Here is a 22,052-nt window from a genome sequence, read left to right as displayed (position 1 = left end):
ACCACACTGGGGAGTGCCAGTGGAAGCTAATCGGGAGGCACCTGGAGCACATCCAGGTGTGTATAAAAGGGGCCACCTCCCTCCATTTGAGGGCTGGAGTCGGGTAGAAGAGGGCGGAGCTTGGAGGAGAGGAGTGGAGGCGGTCAGAAAGAAGGAGAAGAGGCATTGTGTGAAGGGCCTGCACTTTGGGGTGATTGGTGCTGCGGCACTGGGTTTGTGTGTGTAAATAGATAGATAGATAGATACTTTATTAATCCCAATGGGAAATTCACATATTGTAAATAAATGTGTTGTGGTCCTTTAAAATCATGTCTACCTGTCTGTGTCCGGGCTGCATTCCACACAGGTTATATAGCCCCTTGATATGTTGAGTACAAGTCACAGGAAATGATGTTGACGCTTTATAACACACTGATGAGGCCTCATCTGGAGTACTGGGTGCAGTTTTGGTTTCCTGGCTACAAGAAGGACATAACCGCACAAGAGAAAGTCCAGAGACGAGCGACTAGGCTGATTCCCAGGCTGTTGAATCAATACAGAGGGACTTGGACAGTGTTTAGGGTTTTGTTGCTTTGTGACACTTGAAATTTAATGTCAGGAAATGTAAAATATTACTTGTAGAAAGTAAAAATGTTAGGTTTAAATATACAGTGGGAGATCTGAAAATCGAAAGTATACTTTAGGGGTCCTAGTGGAGTCTATGCTATCGACTTCCAGACAGTGTTTAGAAGCCATTAAGAAGGCTAACAGATTATCAGGTCATATATCGCCTTGATGTGGGAAGTACAAGTCATAGGAGGTTCTGCTCAAACTTTATAACACACTGGTGAGGCCTCATCTGGAGATTTGGTCTCCACACTACAAAAAGGACATAACAGCACAAGAAAAGGTCCAGAGAAGAGCGACAAGGCTGATTCCAGGGCTACAGGGGGTGAGTTATGATGAAAGATTAAGAGAGCTGAGCCTTTACAGTTTAAGACAAAGAAGATTAAGAGGAGACCTGACTGAAGTGTTTAAAACTATGAAGGGAATTAGTCCAGTGGATTGAAACGGTGACTTTAAAATGAGTTCATCAAGAACACGGGGACACAGTTGGAAACTTGTTTTTTTTTTTTCCCCCTAACATGCAGATGACCTGTGACACATCATGTTTAGGGACCCTAAGGACCCTTCAAAAATTAACTTTGTTTGGAGAAATTAGACAAACAAGTGTGGCCTTACCTTTGTTGGACTGAATGGGCTGTTCTCGACAATTTTCCAAATGGACTGGTTCTGGTGCTAGTAGCTTTTTCCTGTCAAGTAATCAGTTATTAATTATTATTTACAGGTATCTAGAGGAGGTGGGCTACACAGACACTATACTAGATATGCGTTCCAAAAGGGTGCGCTCGCTGCTGGGTCGTGGTAATTCAGAAGTGAACGGCACGGCTACTCAGCCCAGCGATCCCTATGTGGAATCCCGAGCAGGAAGTGGGGTTGGAGGAGGAGGAGGAGGAAGTGTGGCTGGAGAGTCAATGCTGGTAAAACAGATTGAAGAGCAGATTAAGAGGTGAGTACAGAAAAGTGGGTCTATGGTCATTTTCAAAGTCATGAGCAGGAGATGTACAGTCACTGGAGTGAGATGAATAAAAATCCATCCATCCATCCATCCATCCATTATCCAACCCGCTAAATCCTAACTACAGGGTCATGGGGGTCTGCTGGAGCCAATCCCAGCCAATACAGGGCGCAAGGAAGGAAACAAACTCTGGGCAGGCCGCCAGCCCACCGCAGGGCACACACACACACCAAGCACACAGTAGGGACAATTTAGGATTGCCAATGCACCTAACCTGCATGTCTTTGGACTTTCGGAGGAATCCCCCTCAGACACGGGGGGAACATGCAAACCATGCAGGGAGGACCCGGGAAGTGAACCCAGGTCTCCTAACTGCAGCAGCGCTACCACTGTGTCACCATGCCGCCCTATGAATAAAAATTTTTCTAAAATGCTATCTTATTTATACTGTCAGTTTTGTATCATATGATAGTCTTAAATCCCCTTAACCCATTTTTGGGGTCTGTGGGGTATCATAAGCCATTCTCAAGTATTAGGAGTAGGAACACACAGTATACTGGTAATGAAAAAGAATACCCAAAAACTCAAATTTAAAAATGGTTTAATGCTTACATTTTGGGATTTTTGGTACTGTAAGTAAACATCAGCTTACCTTGCTATTACAGTTGTGGATAGGTTATAGGATTCATGAAATGGAAGTGCCCGCTTTGCTGCGACTGGCACATCACATGCAATCCAAACCCCCCTAACCCCTTATTGCATCAAATGCGATGTTGAGTTCACGGGGCATATACTATTGCTTCAACGTGATAGTGACTTAACGGGTGGTGGGATTATTGCTTCAACGTGAAGGTGATTTTGCGGTGGACATATTATTGCCTTGGTGCGATCAGAGCTTCATGGCAAGAGGAAAGCGGCGCATGGTGCGTCATGTTGGTGTGGCACACCAGGAAGGCAAGCAGTTATGGGGTGCACTAGGGAAGCTGGAATAAGATGGCGGGGTTTTGGGGGAGTTTTCCGGTAATTGCTTTGGAACCATTTTGGTAGTCAAAATTTTTGCACCAATCTAACACTAATTAGACTCGTCTGTCAGTCGCAGGGCTGATTTACACTCGCTTTGACATTAACACTTGCACAGTGCCAGTTTAGAATCCGTACCTAATCTGCACTTTCTTGTTGGTGTTTTAGAAAAGCTAAGATACCTGCAGGAAAGCCTAAGGCCATGCAGACTCCATATGATCAATGACAGGTGATGCGATTCACGAAGTTGGGTGCATGAAGCAACAGAAGCTTAATTTTTAACTAAATAAATCTTACTGTTTTTGCCTGCACCTGATTACTTCCTGGCACATTAAATGGCCCTTTGTGGTTTTTTAGAATTGGCATTGAATGATGATGATGATGACGAGGAGGATACAGTACATACTACATACGTAACATTCATTCTTTGTGTAGTGTAGCTACATCTTTTGGCCACTAGATGGTGAAATTGGAAAACATAAATGAAATGTACTGCTTGCAAAATGGCAGCATGTGTTATTACTGTATGCTTATTCCAGCACCAAAGAGCAAAATGTGACCATTAAGGTGCAGTTTACAGAGCCACGTCTTTCAGAAGGGCTTTAGTAGATACACGTTTAAACGCTCTGACTTATTTAAGCTTGATTTGTTTTTTTAATGACATTGTTTCTGTTAGCAATGAAACACCCTATGTATACATTTACGTAGATTAAGTCAGTGGTGTAGCTGGGGGCAGCATTATTGGCCAAAAGGCACAGTACACATTCGTATTAAGCAGCAGGGTTCGGGAAAATATCACTCATGAATGAAAGCAGTGAAATTCTCTGATTTTTATCCACAAATGCTTTTCAGACTCTCCTTCTGTGACGACATCAGATACAGCAGTTGAAATTTATAAGACAACTAGACAAAGAGCCCGTTTCGACAACGTAAGATGAAACGGGCACAAGTGGAATAGTATAATATATAATAAGTATAAGCACCACAAACCTGATATAGGTGTATTGAATGAATGCATAATTAGGCCTTGAGCTGTAGTCGAAATCGCCTTTCAGGCCTCTAGAGCTTTAATCGAAGTCGCCTTTCTCTTTGAATTTTTGTGGCCGTAAATCCGCCGCCTCCTGCGATGTTGGGGTTGGATATCGGTCGAAGTCACCTTTCTCTTTGAATTTTCGCGGCCGTAAATTCGCCGCCTGCCGCGATGCCGGTCTCGTAAGGTTTTTTGGGCAGCTGCGCAGAAGGAGACTGCGCATTCGGCTTCGGACGGACGTGAGTGAGTGAGTGAGTGAGGAGACTGGCGAATTATGTATTAAGATAACAAAAATAAACATAAACATTACACCGATAATAATTTCTAGGAAGATAAACAACTAATGTACAATTCATGATTTTGTTTTGTTATCAATCCAAATGCGTTCCTGCTCTGTGCAGAAAACATCCCCACCTATCACTTGTACACTACACTGTTTCTGGTTTTCGCAGCATAATTAAACTACTAATTAGAAATGTATGTGTTCCAAATAATTTATTATTTCCCCTATTAAACTCCAGCACTTCACTCCCAGATAATCCAGGCTTGAGCTGGGAGAACTGTTGGGTGGGATGGAATAGCAGGCTGCTTGCTGCTTGTGTTGATTGACACATTTACAAGACAAAAGACGCTGACGGAGAGGTGCGAAGGGATTTAAGGAGGGCTGGATTTAGTTTTTTCATAAGCTTTGGTAATTCTAGTGTTAAATGCACAGTGATCGCTGCCCCTTCCTATAACAGAAACCACCACTGATTGAACTAAACTTCTGCATCAATCATGCATAGTCAAACACTTGTACATGACCCAAGTGGAACTCATTGCCATTATATTGACTGTAATAATAATAATAATAATAAATTTTATTTATATGTAATCTTCACCGTGACTTCATTTATTATTTATCTCTTTATGCTTACATGTTTACCTTTACTTTTACTCTGTGTATATTTGGAACTGTTGATAGTAACAGTGCATCTCATAGTTTAATGCTTACTCAGTTTATTATCAAATCTGATATAACTTTATATAAGCCATCTATAGGCTTGCGCCAAACGATATTTCATTGTATTGCATCTTACATCTTGTACAGCAAATGGTCTGAATACTTACACGAATAAGTGATTTAAGTTTTTGATTTTTAATGTATTAGTTGCAAACCTGAAAATAGGTTTTCATTTTGTCATTATAGTTTATTGGGTGTAGACTACTGGCAACTTTATCCATTTTAAATGAAGTGTACAGCACAATAAAGTATGCAGAAACTGAAGGAGTCTCTCAATACTTTCTGACTCCACTGTGCATGCATTCTCAAAGTCACTGTTATTCCAAGGTGAAAAATCGGGAGTGGTCTCCCCTCGACTTTCTCGTATATGGGGATGATATTTGAGGAGTGAACTGCAAGACAATGATTATATTTTTATATTATGTACATTAAATAGCCATCAACAACAAATCAAATTAATAATATATTGAACAATTATTTAAAAAGTAATGTTGAATAAATATGACTTTGCAGCTGCATGAATAAAAAAGTACCACTTCCGGTTAGCGGAAATAGCTAAATAGTTGATAGAAGTTTGTTTTGTACCTAATACTTATATGCAAAATTTGGTTGACCTAAGTGAAAGTGTACTCAAGTTGTCGTGTTTACACACGCACACAGACATGCACACACACAAGACACAATTCCAAAAGTGGTATTTTCAGACTCGGGAGGTCTAAAATGTCAAGATTCTTCAAAATCAAATTTTTGGACAATTACAAAACTTTCCCTATGAGAAAGTAAATCGGACTCAGGGAGATCTTAAACATTGAGATTCGTCAAAATCTCGAAATCTAATTTTTCAACATTTACATTACTTATGAGAAAGTAAATCGGACAAGGAGGTCTAAAACGTTGAGATTCATCAAAATCTCGAAATCGAATTTTTGGACAATTACAATACTTTCCTATGAGAAAGTAGACCGAGCTCGGGGAGGTCTAAAACGTTGAGATTCTTCAAAATCTCGTAATTGAATTTTTGGATGATTACAATACTTTCCCTTATACTTGTATACCAGAAAGTAAAAATGGCAGGAGAAAAAAATTGCTATTTGTTTTTTTACGAATTGTGGTCAAAAATATGCTGTGGTCGAGACCGAATGTCACTGTCTGCTCAATTGCCAAATTCATGATGTTACCCTAATTCGTAATTAAGTAGAGTTCACCAAATTCTTTGCCTGGAAATGCTAAACAAACTCCAACAAAAATTAAACTTGAGGCCTTGGAACCCCTGCAGATTTTGTTTTTTTTCTCCACCCCTCTGGAGTTTTTTTTGTTTGTTTTTTCTATCCTCCTGGCCATCTGACCTTACTTTATTCTTTGTTAATTAGTATTGTTTCATATAAACTTTACTTTATCTTGTAAACAACAACAACAACATTCATTTATATAGCACATCTTCATACAAAACGTAGCTCAAAATGCTTTACATAATGAAGAAAAGAAAAAAAAGACAAAATAAATTAAAATAAGACAACATTAGTTAATATAGAAAAAGAGTAAGGTCTGATGGCCAGGGTGGACAGAAAAAACAAAAAAAAAAATTCCAGAAGGCTGGAGAAAAAAATAAAAATCTGTAGGGGTTCCAGGCCACGAGACCACCCAGTCCCCTCTGGGCATTCTACCTAACAAAAATGAAATAGTCCTCTTTGTAGTTAGGGTTCTCTCGGAGTCACTTGATGCTGATGGTCGTACAGACTTCTGGCGTTTAATCCATCCATCATTGTTGGAACATCATGGTGCTTTGAGTAGATGGTGGTGGCACCGGAAGAGGAAACAGAAGAGAGAGTAGGGGCTAGTACAGATTTTAGAGCCACCATGAATGGTTATTATAATGAATTGGATATACAGAGTATCAGGATTTAAATTACAGTGAAGTTATGAGAAGGCCATGTTACAGTAATGTGTTTTCAGCAGTTTTTTTAAAGTGCTCCACTGTATTAGCCTGGCGAATTCCTACTGGCAGGCTATTCCAGATTTTAGGTGCATAACAGCAGAAGGCCACCCGCCTCACCACTTCTTTTAAGTTTTGCTCTTGGAATTCTAAGGAGACACTCATTTGAGGATCTGAGGTTACGATTTGGAATACAGTGATCCCTCGCTATATCATGCTTCGCCTTTTGCGGCTTCACTCTATCGCGGATTTTATATGTAAGCATATTTAAATATATATCGTGGATTTTTTGCTGGTTCGCGGATTTCTGCGGACAATGGGTCTTTTAATTTCTGGTACATGCTTCCTCAGTTGGTTTGCCCAGTTGATTTCATACAAGGGACGCTATTGGCAGATGGCTGAGAAGCTACCCAACTTACTTTTCTCTCTCTCTTGCGCTGACATTCTCTGATCCTGACGTAGGGGGTGTGAGCAGGGGGGCTGTTCGCACACCTAGATGATACGGACGCTCGTCAAAAAATGCTGAAAGATTATCTTCACTTTGCTCCCTTCTGTGCAGCTGCTTCCTGAAGCGACATGCTGCACGGTGCTTCGCATACTTAAAAGCTCGAAGGGTGCATATTGATTTTTGCTTGTTTGTTTTTCTCTGTATCTCTCTCTCTCTCTCTCTGCTCCTGACAGAGGGGGTGTGAGCTGCCACCTTCAACAGCTTTGTGCCGCGGTGCTTCGCATACTTAAAAGGCAAACAGCCCTATTGATTTGTTTGCTTTTCTCTATCTCTCTGACATTATCTGCTCCTGACGCGCACTCCTTTGAAGAGGAAGATATGTTTGCATTCTTTTAATTGTGAGACGGAACTGTCTTCTCTGTCTTGTCATGGAGCACAGTTTAAACTTTTGAAAAAGAGACAAATGTTTGTTTGCAGTGTTTGAATAACATTCCTATCTCTCTACAACATCCTGTGTTTCTGTGCAAATCTGTGACCCAAGCATGACAATATGAAAATAACCATATAAACATATGGTTTCTACTTTGCGGATTTTCACCTTTCGCGGGTGGGGGTCTGGAACGCAACCCCTGCGATGGAGGAGGGATTACTGTATAGGGTGTCAAATATTCCAATATACAAGATGGGGCGAGATTATTTAAGGCTTTATAAACCATAAGCAGAATTTTAAAGTCAATCCTGAATGACACAGGTAACCAGTGCAGTGACATCAAAACTGGAGAGATGTGCCAGATTTTCTTTTCCTGGTTAGGATTCTAGCAACTGCATTCTGCACTCATTGCAAATGATTTATGTCTTTTTTTGGGTGGTCCTGAGAGGAGTGCGTTACAGTAATCTAGCTGACTGAAAACAAACGCGTGAACTAATTTCTCAGCATCTTTCAATGATATAAGAGGTCTAACTTTTGCTATGTTTCTTAAGTGAAAAAATGCTGTCCTAGTGATCTGATTAATATGCGATTTAAAATTTAGATTACAGTCAACAGTTACCCCTAAGCTTTTTACCTCCATTTTGACTTTTAATCCTAATGCATTCAGTTTATTTCTAATAGCCTCATTGTATCCATTATTGCCAATCTCTAAGATTTCAGTTTTCTCTTTATTTAACTCGAGAAAGTTACTATTCATCCATTCTGAGATAGAAGTTAGACATTGTGTTAGTGAATCAAGAGAATCACTAAAGCACTATGTAAAGCACTATGATCTACACCATTTGTATGAAAATGTGCTGTAGAAATAAGTGTTGTCAATAGCGACACTGACACAAAATAGCAACACCCATGAAAACAAAATGACGTCAGATGAGGATGTGAAGTCATTTTAAGTACTTTCAAAAGACTTTAAACCGAGACGAGTTAATTCCACATGGTCTAAAACCCCAAAAGAGCAGGAAAAATAAGAGACGAGAAAATAAATGCAACCAACATAGAGAACGTTTTTAAAAGGAGTTCTAAACTAAAACAGCTTCTTAATCTAATTCAGAGCTGAATGGAGCCTATCCGACAGCACTGGATGTATAGCAGGAGACGGCGCTGCTTTCCATCCATCCATCTCTAGGCGTATACCCACGTTCAATTAAACTAACCTGCCCAAAATGAGGGAGCAAACCGGAGTGCTTGGAGGAGAACCCACAGAAATGCTTGAAGAGCCCAGACCATTGAATCAATTAGACAGCAGTGGTAAGCACTCTGCTACCCTTCCACCTATTTGTGTAAAATATATTTGTCTTGGTTATTGTATTTAGAAATGCTGCAGGTAAAGAGTCCACAAAAGACCACATCACTAGTTCGGTTTTGGAGAAGATCCCATTTTTACGGGGTTGTGAGGAAGACGAAGACAGCGATGAGGAGGATGACTTCCATGGCATCACCACAGACCGCATCGATGGCCCCAGGCAGCACAAAAAGGATCGGGTCAAGGTACTTTTGATCAGAACGGAGGTGGTAAACATGGCTCAACAAAGAAAACCCCACTAACCTTGCCTCCCTGTTTCCTGTTGTTCAGATGGGGCCAGAGCCGACTGGAGCAGAATTTGAGCCAGAGGATGAGGAGGATGAAGATGACTCTGAGGACGCTTTGAATGAGTTTGACTTTTTGGGCTCCGGAGAAGGAGGCGAAGGTGCTGGAGAGGCCCGTGTCTCTGGAGACGGGAGAGAGCTAGGTAATACGGATTGTAATTTGTTACTATATTATTTAAAACTTTTTGTTATTTAATGTTGCTTTTCTTCCTTTACAGTGGCGTGCGGAAGTATTCAATCCCCGTGAAAGTCATCCTAATTTTCCGCATCACAAAAGATTTGAACACATATTTATCCATTCAGTACTTTCACTGTGAACTCTTGTGCTGTAACAATACGTTTCCAAAGTCCGAATAAAGCAGATATTTAACTGAAGGAGAAAAACTCCAAAGTTCTAGTCCATTGGCCTTTACAAGGTGTCGTGCTTTACACCCTCACCTCCCGCTGCCACTCCTCGGCTTTACACGGGAGTCCTCCTGGAGCGGTTGGTCACTCCTGCTCCCAGGCTGCACTGCAGAAGTAACCCTCCGCGCCCTCTCGAGCGTTGGCCACACACTCCTCTCCCGGGCATCACTTTCCCAGTTGCCCGCTTCCCCACACAAATCGCAGCGGCTTCTGTACTGTTCCTGCCCTTTTCTCCGTCCTCCTTTCCTTTCAATTCCATTAACCTCCGTCTCTCTTCATCCTCCTTTCCTTTCTTTTCCTTTCTGTTCATCCGCTCTTTTCTGCCGTGCAGGCTTCTCTTATATCCTAGCTGACTGGGTGCAGATGTCATACTCCGCTTCCTCTTAGGTGTGAATGAGGCGTCTGATTGACCCGCTCATGTTTGCACGTGAGAACACGATCAGCCAAGCACTCCAATCAACCCCGGAATGACTTGTACCCACACACTCACCTCTCGCCAACTATGGAAAAACCTTGTATGTCACATCTTTCAGGAGAAAGTGATATCCCCCCTATAATTACCGATCTCTAGATTTCATTTTTCCCCGAGCTTCAATTACATAATATTGTTTTTTTTTTCTTTTCATGAATCAACAACGCCTGCTTTTTAAATCATGTGATCATAATCAGATGTTTTCGTTGGTAGGCGGTCTTTCCTCATTGGTCAGTGGAGCTGCCAGGTTTTTGTCTTGCAGTATGTACAATACTGGGTGCATACGAGCTTCTTCCATCGTGCTATGACTGGAATGAAGACATATTTGGTCATCAGCACTGCATCCTCTTTAATAAAATCCCTGTGCGCGTCCAGGTGTCCGTGTGTGTGTGTCTTCTGGTGAAATGCGCATGCGCGGGACATGGTGCGATGCACGATATTACTGTCAGTGAAAGTTACAAGCGTTTTATGGAAATACAAACCAGTATTACTAATAGAGGAAATTAAAGGTACACAATACAGTGACTAATATTACAGCCACATACAAGCCAATATTACTGTCAGAGGAGATTAAAGGCATATTACCGACGCGCACGGCTGTATTACTGCCAGAGAAAATTAAAGGTATATTACGGACGTACAAGCCAGCGGACGTACAAGACAGTATTACTGTCACAGAAAATTAAGACACACAATACACGGCGGCAGCCCACGACGAACGGTCAGCTCAGCAAGTAAACATCAACAAAAGAAAGGCTGAAAGAAAGAAAAATACGACCAACAAAAAGAATGAGGTCAAAGTCCCTTGCCATTTAATATAGACTGTTCCTACTAATGTTTATGCACTACTGTTGTAGCGCCCGTTATTGTAACGGGTTAAATGACTAGTTATAACATAAAGAACAACCTAGTAACACCAAAAACTAAAAAAAATGGCAGTTACCACATTTTTCCATTGGACATGAGACCTGCACCCGATCGGAGCTCGCATGCTCCGGGATGTGATTATTTAAAACTCGTACTTTGCCAAGGACATCTCATTACACAAGAGGGGTGAACTGTGTGTGCAGGAGAGCTGACAACCAAATGAACTAATGAATGCTCTTCTGGACGTGCAGGGTGAGGCAAAATGAAGTACCCCATTTCTCAAGGTCATTGTGGGAGGTGGAGGCACCTGAGTGGGGGGGTCCTTTGATATGCGATCCCTTGTAGTTTTTAGTCAGCAACATGTCTTGGTCCGGTGCACACCATGCTTTCGCTGTCAAAGCGTTCTTCAAAAACAGCGAACCCATCATCACTACTCAACGTGCCTTCTGAACGCACTTCAGCATTCCTCCAAACAGTGACGTCCCAAATCGGAAAACAACTCTTCAGTGGGTGGCTAAATTTAGACAAACGGGTACAACATTGAACAGAAAATCTCCAGGCCGTCCTCGGTCTGTACGAACGCCGGAAAACATACAAGCTGTAAAGGCATCAATTTTGCAGTCTCCTAGACGTTCCGTGCGCTTCTGCCTTTGTCATTTCCAACACGACTTTGAGGAGGATTTTGCATGAGGACCTTAATTTCCATCCATACAAAATGATGGTTAGTGCAGGAATTCACTGAGGGAGACTGGGAGAGTCGTAGAGAGTTGTTTTCTGCAAATCATTCATCGAGATGGCATCGTCATGTGCACCAACGAGGCACATTTCCATTAGAATGGTTCGGTAAATAAGCAAAACTTTCACTATTGGGCTGAAACCAACCCTCGTGAACTTCATCAGAGACCCCTGCACAGTGAGTGTGTTACAGTTTGGTGCGTCGTTGCAGAATTTGACATTGTAGGCCATTACTTTTTTTGAGGAAGGGGGAGTAACGGTCACCGTCACTTCTGAATGTTACTTTTTGCGGCCCCATCTGGAAGAAATGGATGTGGTGGATGCCTGGTTTCAACAGGATGGAGCAACAGTTTATACGACATGGAGATCCACGCATGGTGTGCGGGAGATGTTTCCGGGGGAAGCTGATCTCCCTGCACGGTGATTTTGGGTGGCCTTCATGTTCACCTGATCTTGCTCCGTGCGATTTCTTCTTGTCGGGCTCTCTCAAGTCAAAGGTATACACACACCGAAATCAAAATCTTGAAGCCCTCAAGGACGCCATTCACCACCAAATCGCCACTATTCTCCTTGAAATGGCCGAACGAGTCACGTGAGAGTTCAGAAATCGTCTCGAATGATGGCCACCACCTTGAACACATCATTTTTAAAACACAGTGAAAATTTTTTTTTTTGTATATCCTTTCTTGTCTCATAATGAAATTTATTTTTATCTTGTAGCTTTTTTGTAGAATAAACGTGTGAAATGTGAGACTTCTGTTTGGCTCACCCTGTATAAAAATAGATGGTGCATTACAACCATTAACATAACTTTTATGAATTCCAGACCAAATGGCATATAACAGAAACATGGGCATTGCATTTCTCATTCCAATATATCCATCCATCCATCCATCCATCCATTATCCACCCGCTCTATCCTAACTACAGAGTCACGGGGGTCTGCTGGAGCCAATCCCAGCCAACACAGGGTGCAAGGCAGGAACAAATCCCGGGCAGGGCGGCAGCCCACCGCAGGGCACACACACCAAGCACACACTAGGGACAATTTAGAATCGCCACTGCACCTAACCTGCATGCCTTTGGACTGTGGGAGGAAACCCACGCAGACACGAGGAGAACATGCAAAGTCCATGCAAGGAGGACCCGGGAAGCGAACCCAGGTCTCCTAACTGCGAGGCAGCTGCGCTACCCACTGCGCCACCGTGCCATCCGAGATCAAGAACATACGTGTTTTAAAACTCACAAAAAGAAGAGAAATTCCATCTGTCAAATGCCTCATATTTTACAAACCATAGCAGAATATACAAAAATAGAATAAAATAAAATAAAGGGTAGAGGTTGCTGCTGAATTTTCCTTTCTTAGAGCACCACTCAGTCAGGCCGTCACAAAAAAGGGCAAGCATGACTACGCTGGAAGATTGACGCTCGGTCAGTAAATGTGACATGGAGTGCGATTTATCAGTTATGTAGTTTGTCATGGTGCAGCAACGAGATCCGTGACTTTGATCAGAGACGTACCCTACTACAAAAAGTCCCATCGATCCTTAAATCCATGGACTTGAGTACATATCCTGGTCCTGTCAAAACAGTCAATATGGATTTTGTCTTTTCTTACCATGACATTGTGACGGTGCGGATCCTGCTCCAGGCTCCCTCCTCTCTTTTTGGGAGCCTCTCGAACCCAACACCATCAGTAATGTAACTGAATGAGCTGGCAGATGAGGACAAATCACACTTGGAGCAAAGGGATGGTGAAAAAGTGTACAGTACTTTTATTAACAAAACAAGAAAAACACAAAAGTGTCTAAAAAATAGTGCAGTGCTCCAAAGGTAATCCATAAACAAATAACCCATAAAAACAGAAAAATCCAAATGTTTAAAACCAGGCTGAAAAACGAGAGTAAAAACCAGCAGCACAACTCCTTCCATGTCTCCCCAGATCACCTTGGGCTCACTCAACTGGAGAGACTTCAGCAGCCGTGGTCCTCTCAATCCCGAACCCCATCTTGGCTGCCTCCGTCGGGGGGTCCGCCAGACCGCTTAGGGTCGGTTCCCCTCTCTCTTTTCTTCTCGCACACGCAGTCGTCCCTCATATTCTAGGAGAGGACGCCACCTCGATGGCACCCACTCCTCAGCACAATCAGTGGGTACGATCTGTCCCTAGAGCGCCGATCCCTCGCTCCGTCCCAGGACCTCAGACCACGCTGCCTTCTCTTTCTGTCTCTCTTCAGCCGGCTGGCTCATTCTCTTGCACTGCCCTGATGCTACACTATCGCTCTGCCTGCCTTTCTTTCCTTTTTCCATCGTTTCATTACCTTTTTCGTTTCTCGCCTGCTGTGCCGGCCCTTACTTTATACGGCTCCGTGGGCGCAGCGCCTCAGTCACGCACCGCAGGAAGCCCATGAGGCAGTCGAGAAAGATGGCACCCTCACGTGCAGTTGCCACTCACCCCAACTACCTCATCCACTTCCTGCAGCTGCGCGAGCGCGCCCACGTGGGCCGACATGGCCAATGGATTATTTAAAAACCCCGCCATTCTTTCAGAGCCCCGGACCCAGTATATCACAGACACTACAAACTGGATATTGGCCGTCCAATATGCTTCCACACCCCCATAAGTAATACATGATGGGTTGCTTAGACATTCATTGGTTCACTTGTCCGACATTAGGCGGATAGAATGATTCACAGTAAGTCATATGTGAGCGAGTGAAGGTTTGCTGCATATGAGTGTGTGTTCATTTTAATGAGCTGTTGTCCAATAGTGACCTGAAGCCCTTTAGGGGAAAAAGTATGTTAAAAATATGAATGGATATTCCTAACTATTTGTTTTTAATTAGTGCTTAATTGTGCTCCACTTTGCAGAGAACAGAAGGAATAAACTTCAAGGCATGCTTTCTGATCTCCGTGACGTTGACGGTTTATCTACGAAATGCGCCATCTCTTCCACAGGACCCACACAGTCCAGAGCCAATGAAGGTTAGCTGCCTGTTTGTTTTATAGTTAACAAGTGAGCCCGCGATTCGCTAGCGAATCGGAAATCCAAGAATGGCAATCAGTTTCTGTTCCGTCCCATATCTGGATGGATGACATATCATGGAGGGTGGGTGCGTCTGGGGAAATGTCATTTAATTACATAAGCATATCTGTAGTAGCGCGGTCTCGTTTTGTGGAGACGTGAATCCGTTGCCTTTGCTGACACCGACTGCTGGCAGAGTGGAGCACAGCAGGTTCAGTTTACAGGTTGTGGTGTTCGTGTGCCAGCCACTGAGTCTGGGAAGCTGCTGGGTTAGAGTCTGTGACCATTATGTGATCTATATTACTGGCACAGTGGATTAGAGCAAGTGTAGCTCATAGGTTGTGTTGTTTGGGCGCCACGTACTGACTCTGGGAAGCCGCTGTGTTTGATTACAGGTGGCGGGCTCGTTGCAGTGCGGCAGTGTGCGTGACATCCGGTTTACAACCTTCTCATTTCTGTGTTGTCTGTGGCTGGTCGTTGCAGTGCGGCAATGCGCGTGCGCCTCGATGCGCCCTGCATCCATATCTGGTTTACAACCTTCGGTTAGTAATATGGATAGGCAAACATTTGTGTTGAATTTTATAGGCACATCTTTACTATTACAGACATGGACATATTTGTTGGTACCCCCTCCATGTAAAAAGAAGTACCCACAGTGGTCTCTGAAATAACTTGAATATGAAAAATGTAATTGCCACCCATCATTGTTTATTCATATTTAACAAAAATCCGACTTTTGGTTCAACGGAATATTTCGAGTAGCAACACAAATGAAAATGACATGGACAGAAATGATGGGACCCATAACCTAATATTTGGTTGCACAACCCTTAGAGGCGATCACTTCAAACAAGCGATTCCTGGAGCTCTCCATGAGACGTCAGTACCTGTTGTTTGGCCCACTCGTCCTGAGCAAACTGCTCCAGCTCTGTCAGGATTGATGAGGGTCTTCACCAGACGGCATGTTTCAGTTCCTTCTATAGATGCTTGATGGGATTCAAATCAGTGCTCATAGAAGGCCACTTTGGAATTGTCCAATGTTTTGTTGTCAGCCATTCTTGGGTGCTTTTTATTGTGTGTTTTGGCTCCTTATCCTGTTGGAGGGTCCATGACCTGTGACTGAGGCAGGGCTTTCTGACACTGGGCACGACATTTCACTCCACAATGTCTTGATAGTTCTGAGATTTCATTGTTTCCTGTGCAGTCTCAAGACAACCTGTGCCAGACATAGCAAATAATCCCCAAAGCCTAAGTGAGCCTCCTCCATGTCCTCTGGTGGTCTTTTTTTTTTTTTTTTTTGAAAGCTTCATTTTATTTTTTTATATGTGGACATACAGTGGGGGAAATAAGTACAGTGTCTCACAAAAGTGAGTACACCCCTCACATTTTTGTAAATATTTTATTTTATCTTTTCATGGGACAACACTGAAGATATGACACTTTGATCCAATGTAAAGTAGTCTGTGTACAGCTTGTATCACAGTGTAAATTTGCTGTCCCCTCAAAATAACTCAACACACAGCCATTAATGTCTAAACCTCTGGCAACAAAGTGAGTACACCCCTAAGTGAAAAATGTCCAAATTGTGCCCAGTTAGCCATTTTGCCTCCCCAGTGTCATGTGACTCGTTCGTGTTACAAGGTCTCAGGTGTATATGGGGAGCAGGTGTGTTAAATTTGGTGTTATCGCTCTCACACTCTCTCTGTCATACTGGTCACTGGAAGTTGAACATGGCACCTCATGGCAAACAACTCTCGGAGGATCTGAAAAAAAGAAATGTTGCTCTACATAAAGATGGCCTCGGCTATAAGAAGATTGGCAACAGAAGTTTAGACATTAATGGCTGTGTGTTGAGTTATTTTTAGGCGACAGCAAATTTACACTGTTATACAAGCTTCACACGGACTACTGTACATTGGATCAAAGTGTCATATCTTCAGTGTTGTCCCATGAAAAGATATAATAAAATATTTACAAAAATGTGAGGGGTGTACTCACTTTTGTGAGACACTGTATTTGATCTTCTGCTGAATTTGTAAGTTTGCTCACTTACAAAGAGATGAACAGTCTGTAATTTGTACATTAGTTTCATTTTAATGGAGAGAGACAGGATATCAACTAAAAATCCATAAAAAAACACATGACATAAAAGTTATAAATTGATTTGTATGTCATTGAGTGAAGTAAGTTTTTGATCTGCTACAACCCAGCCAGAATTCTGGCTCCCACAGATTGGCTGTGTGCCACAATCAATCAATCAATCAATCAATCAATCAATCACAGATGCTCCTGATTTCAACTCGCACACCTGTCCAGAGAATCAATTTCTTCCATCTCAACCTCTCCACCACCATGGGCAACACCAAAGAGCTGTCAAAAGACGTCAGGGACAAGGCTGGAATGGGCTACAAGACAATCAGCAAGAAGCTTGGTGAGAAGGTGACGAGTGTTGGTGTGATTATTCAGAAATGGAAGAAATATAAAATGACCGTCAATTACCCTCGTTCTGGAGCTCCATGCAAAATCTTGCTTCATGGGGTGAGGATGATCATGAGAAAGGTGAGGGATCAGCCTAAAACTACACGGGAGGCGGTTGTTAATGATCTGAAGACAGTTGGGACCACCACAGTCACCAAGAACACTATTGATAACACACTATGCCGTAGTGGATTAAAATCTTGCAGTGCCCGCGAGGTCCCCCTACTCAAGAAGGCACACATACAGCTCCGTCTTAAATTTGCCAGTGAACATCCAGGCCTGTACATGTGCCTTATTGAGTGTTACCAATGGTGGTCTTGGACTTGTAGCCCATTCTAGCTTTGTGCAGGTCTACAATCTTGTCCCTGACGTCCTTTGACAGCTCTTTGGTGTTGCCCGTGGTGATGGAGAGGTTGGAATGGAAGAAATTGATTTTGTTGGACAGGTGTGCGTTATACACATAACGAGTTGAGATCAGGAGTGTCTGGAATTGATCGATTGATTGGTGGAGGCACACAGCCAATCTTTGGGAGCCAGAATTCTGGCTGGGTTGTAGGGGATCAAGTACTTAATTCTCTCAATGCATGCAAAACTTTTATGTAATGTGTTCTTTATGGATTTTTAGTTGATATTCTGCCTCTTTCCATTAAAATGAAACTACCATAAAAATTAGAGACTATTCATTTCTTTGTAAGTGAGCAAACTTACAAATTCAGCAGGGGATCTGATACTTCTTAATCCCACTGTAGAGCTGATGTGACTCGCCAAAGAGCTCCAGTTGTGTCCCATCTGTCCAAAGGACCTTCTCCCAAAAGCATTGTGGCTTATGTCAACATGCATTTTAGCAAATTCCCATCCGGCTCTTTTAAGTGGAGTCCTCCTGTTTTTTCTTCCATTGAGCCCACTGTCACTCAAAAAGCAAAGAATGGTGTGATCAGACACTGATGGACCCTGACCTTGGAGTTCGGCTTGTATCTCTTTGGAAGTTGTCCTTGGCTTTATGTCTGCCATTCTCACTGGGTCGATTTTCCTTTGAGGCCATGTCCAGGGAGGTTGGCTACAGTCCCATGGACCCTAAACTTCTTCATAATTTTTGACACTGTTGTCACAGGAACATCAAGCTGCTTGATGATGTTGGTTTTCTAGCCTTTGTCTTTAACATTCTGGTCTATCATTTCCTTTCTGATCTCCTCAGACACCTCTCTCCTTTGCATTCTCTGGTCCATGTTGAGTGTGGGACACACAATGACACCAAACAGCATTTAAATCTGCTGAATGACTGATGGCACAATTGGAAACATGTGATACGAATTCAGGAAAGCAGCAAGTTTGAAAGATCACTCAAATCTGATAAGTTAGGATCTTTTCTAGGGGTCCCAACAAATGTGTGCAGGCCATTTTAAAATCTCTGTGTAAAGATTTTGTAGTTGGTCAGTTGTCTCACTTGCTTTGCTTTTCTCAACAACGTATCAAAGACTTGCAGGTATTCAAGGGACAACTGCTTTCCATTTTATCAATTTTCAGAGGGCAGACATGTTTCACTGCCAGCTTTTTGCTATGTGACAGGTCTCATTTGTAACTTAACAACAACAACATTTATTTCTATAGCACATTTTTATACAAATGATGGAGTTCAAAGTGCTTTACATAATGACGAAAGAGACAAAAAGACAAACTAAATAAGAAGATAGAATTAGGGAACACTAATTAACACAGAACTCTAGATGACTGGAGAAAAAAATAAAATGTGCAGCGGTTCCGAGGAAACGAGACCACCCAACCATCCCCCTCTAGGCATTCTACCGAACATAAATGACCTCAATCAGTCCTCATAGTATTCAGGGTTCACATGGAAGAACTTGATGATGACGATCATGTGAACTTCTGGCCTTTAATCCATCAGAGGAAGGACATCACTCTGCTTTGAATAGGTGGTGGTGGAGAAATGTCCAGAAAAGCTGAAGGCAATTGCAATGGATATTTATGTTATTGGGGTGTCATCAGAATCAGAGTAGAGTAGGAGCTGATTTTGGGGTTCATCAGGGGTGTGTTCTGCTCCTACTCTGTTCAATGCTTGTATGGACTGGGTGTTGGGCAAGGTCGTGGGGTCCAGTAGCTGTGGGGCATCTGTTGGTGAAGAAAGATTCATGGGTCTTGACTTTGCTGACAATGCTGTGATCTTTGCCGAGTCAATGGAGGCTCTGATCGGGGTCTGTGTGTCTGGGCTTGTGAGTGTCCTGATAAAAACCAAAGATCCAGGTCTTTAATGACCTCTTGGGCACGGCCATCAGCAGTGTGTCTGTCTGCAGAGAGAGTGTCGACCTCGTCGAGAGGTTTACTTACCTTAGCAGTGACATTCATGTCTCTGGTGACTCTTCCTATGAAGTCAGTAGACAGATTGGTAGAGCATGGCAGGTCATAAGGTCGCTGGTGAGGGGTATGTGGTGCTCCCGGTATCTCTGCAAAAGGACAAAGGCCCAAGTCTTTAGAGTCCTGGTACTTCCTGTCTTGCTAGATGATTGCGAGACATGAACGCTATCCAGTGACCTGAGATGAAGACTGGACTCCTTTGGTACTGTGTCTCTCCGGAAAATCATTGAGTACCGTTGGTTTGACTTTGTGTTGCTCATGGAGTCCCGAATGAGGCACATGACCTGCATTTTGAGGGAGTGTCAGTTACGGCACTACAGCCATTTCCCTGAGGGTGATCCGCCTCTTAAAATCCTCATTGTTGGGGACCCAAGTGGTTGGACCAGGCCAATGGGGTTGCCCACGTAACAACTGGCTGCGGCAGATAGAGGGTCATTTCCGGAGGGTGGGACTGGACCATGTGTCTGTCTGGGGGTTGCAAACCAGGATCCCGAGTTGTTTTGTCGTGTACTCAGTGCAGCTACACTCTGTACCAGTGCAGGCTCCCCAACTTGACTTGATTAGGTGTCATCCTTGATAGTACTCTATCTTTCCAATCTCACATTAATAACATCACCCGGTCTGCCTACTGCCACATACGTAATATTAATCGCATCCGCCCCTCCCTCAAATCCCATACCACTGCCATCCTTGTTCACAGTCTGGTTACTTTTTGTCTGGACTATTGCAATTCAGAATTCTTCTGCCCACATCATTAACTCCGTCTAGTCACCATTTTCCTCCTGTCTTTCAGCAGCTTCATTGGCTCCCGATTAAGTTTCGAATTGATTGTAAAGTTCTTCTGTTAACATTTAAGGCCATTCATAACCTCGCCCCTCCATACCTGTCTGACCTTCTTCATGTTGCCATTCCCTCTCATAACCTTAGATCCTCCTCTTCCTCCTCGCCTGTCTAACCACCATTGGGAGTGGAGCATTCAGCCGTCCTGCTCCCAAGCTCTGGAACTCATTACCTACTGAGCTTAGAACTACTGAATCATTCTCAACTTTCAAATGTAAACTTATAACCCATCTTTTCAAAATGGCTTTTTCTCCTCTGTGAGTACAATGGCTTTCTTTGGTTTTAACTTCTTATATTTTCTGGTACTTTTAGTTCTGTTTATAATGTGCTTTTTATTTATTGTTTGTTCGGTGTCCTTGAGTGCTTAGAAAGGCCCCGTTGTATAAATAAAATGTAAATGTATTATTATTGTCAAGGTGTTTTTTGGTATTTGTTTGCTTTTTCTCCCTAATCCTTTGCTACTTTCAGTGGCACTTCATTGGATTTTTATTTTTCAATTAGGGTTAGATAATAATGTAATAACTGGATTTAAAAAATATCTTTCCCTCGTTTTGGTATAATGTTTGATATTACTGGAATTTTATTTCAGGGAGTTCCCTGGGTTTCCCCTCAGATGTCTTTATTTTGGATACCGTGGGGGGTGGAGATATGAACTTGGGGGAACTTGCAGACCTCACGGTGGCCAATGACAATGACCTGACAATTGACGTAAGTATTTAAAGGTGTGGGCATACTGGATCTCCGAAATAAAGTTGTGGCCACGCCTGATAGGCTGTTCTGTTCTTTATAGTTGCAGGATAGCCGGGAGGAGTTCAAAAAGACGTGGAATCCCCGCTTTACACTGCGCAGTCACTTTGATGGGATCCGAGGGCTGGCCTTCCATCCAAACCAAGCAGTTCTGCTGACAGGATCTGAGGATGGTACCCTCAAACTCTGGAATTTGCACAAGGCCATCCACTCCAAGAAGTGAGCAGTCTCAGCACTTGATTTAACATATGGGTAACTTGACCAAAAAGTCATTTAAAAAAATAAGTAACGGGGTCAGGTTATTGTGCTGCCCGCGTAGTATTGAAACAGGACAGTGAGGAGGACCCCGCCCAGCTCCCCACTCCTGACGTCACACTTCCCCATCCCCTCAGCCCACAGCCTCTGCCTTGGATTAGCACAAATATATCGCTCCTGTAAGTGAACTATGATTCTTAGCACGATGAGAGAAGTCGCAAAATCAACCCGAATGTTCCAGCAAATTATGGAAAAAATTGATGTAAATCCGTTAAGTAGTTCTCTTGTTCTTTAGCTAAGCGGATGTAAGGTATATGCCCCGAGGCTGGAGTGTGAGTGAGGAGGGCCCCAGCCCTCTGCGTGTCTCTCGGATTCGTGCAAATAAATCGCTACCGCAAGCGAACTATGATACTTAGCGCAATGAGAGAAGTCGCAAAATCAACCGGAATGTTCAAGCAAATTAAACAAAAAAACCCGATCGAAATCCATTAAGTAGTTTTCTAGTGAAAAGTGGACAGACAGACAGATGTTGGATATTTTATATGTTTGTGTATATATATATATATATGGTTGCAATAGTTTACTGTCAAATAAATGCAAAGAGTACACGACACGTGTTTCGCCCTCATTCTGGGCTCATCAGGTGTACACACTCCACTGCACTCCCTCTCGGGAATCGAACCTCGGACGTCAGCGTCAGAGGCAATGCCCCTAACGTTGCGCCACGTCGTGTGGTTCGTTTATTTGACAGCATGTAGATCGGGGTAATTACATTCACGGCATTCGAAGTCT

The 22,052-nt window shown here is 42.9% G+C and overlaps 1 protein-coding gene across 1 annotated transcript in view; it reads left to right on the top strand.

Moving 5' to 3' along the window:
• strn4 (striatin, calmodulin binding protein 4) overlaps window positions 1-22,052 on the top strand; it is a 133,225-nt gene that overhangs the window by 46,695 nt on the left and 64,478 nt on the right. Inside the window, exons 5-10 of the mRNA XM_028792904.2 lie at window positions 1,328-1,549; window positions 8,796-8,970; window positions 9,056-9,212; window positions 14,417-14,530; window positions 20,848-20,966; window positions 21,049-21,224. Coding sequence (XP_028648737.1) covers window positions 1,328-1,549; window positions 8,796-8,970; window positions 9,056-9,212; window positions 14,417-14,530; window positions 20,848-20,966; window positions 21,049-21,224 — 963 coding nt within the window. The remainder of the gene's footprint in view (window positions 1-1,327; window positions 1,550-8,795; window positions 8,971-9,055; window positions 9,213-14,416; window positions 14,531-20,847; window positions 20,967-21,048; window positions 21,225-22,052) is intronic.

This window comes from Erpetoichthys calabaricus, chromosome 1 (assembly GCF_900747795.2).
Source record: "Erpetoichthys calabaricus chromosome 1, fErpCal1.3, whole genome shotgun sequence".
NCBI classification, from domain to species: Eukaryota; Metazoa; Chordata; class Cladistia; order Polypteriformes; family Polypteridae; genus Erpetoichthys; species Erpetoichthys calabaricus.
This window is presented reverse-complemented; position numbering and strand designations above follow the sequence as displayed.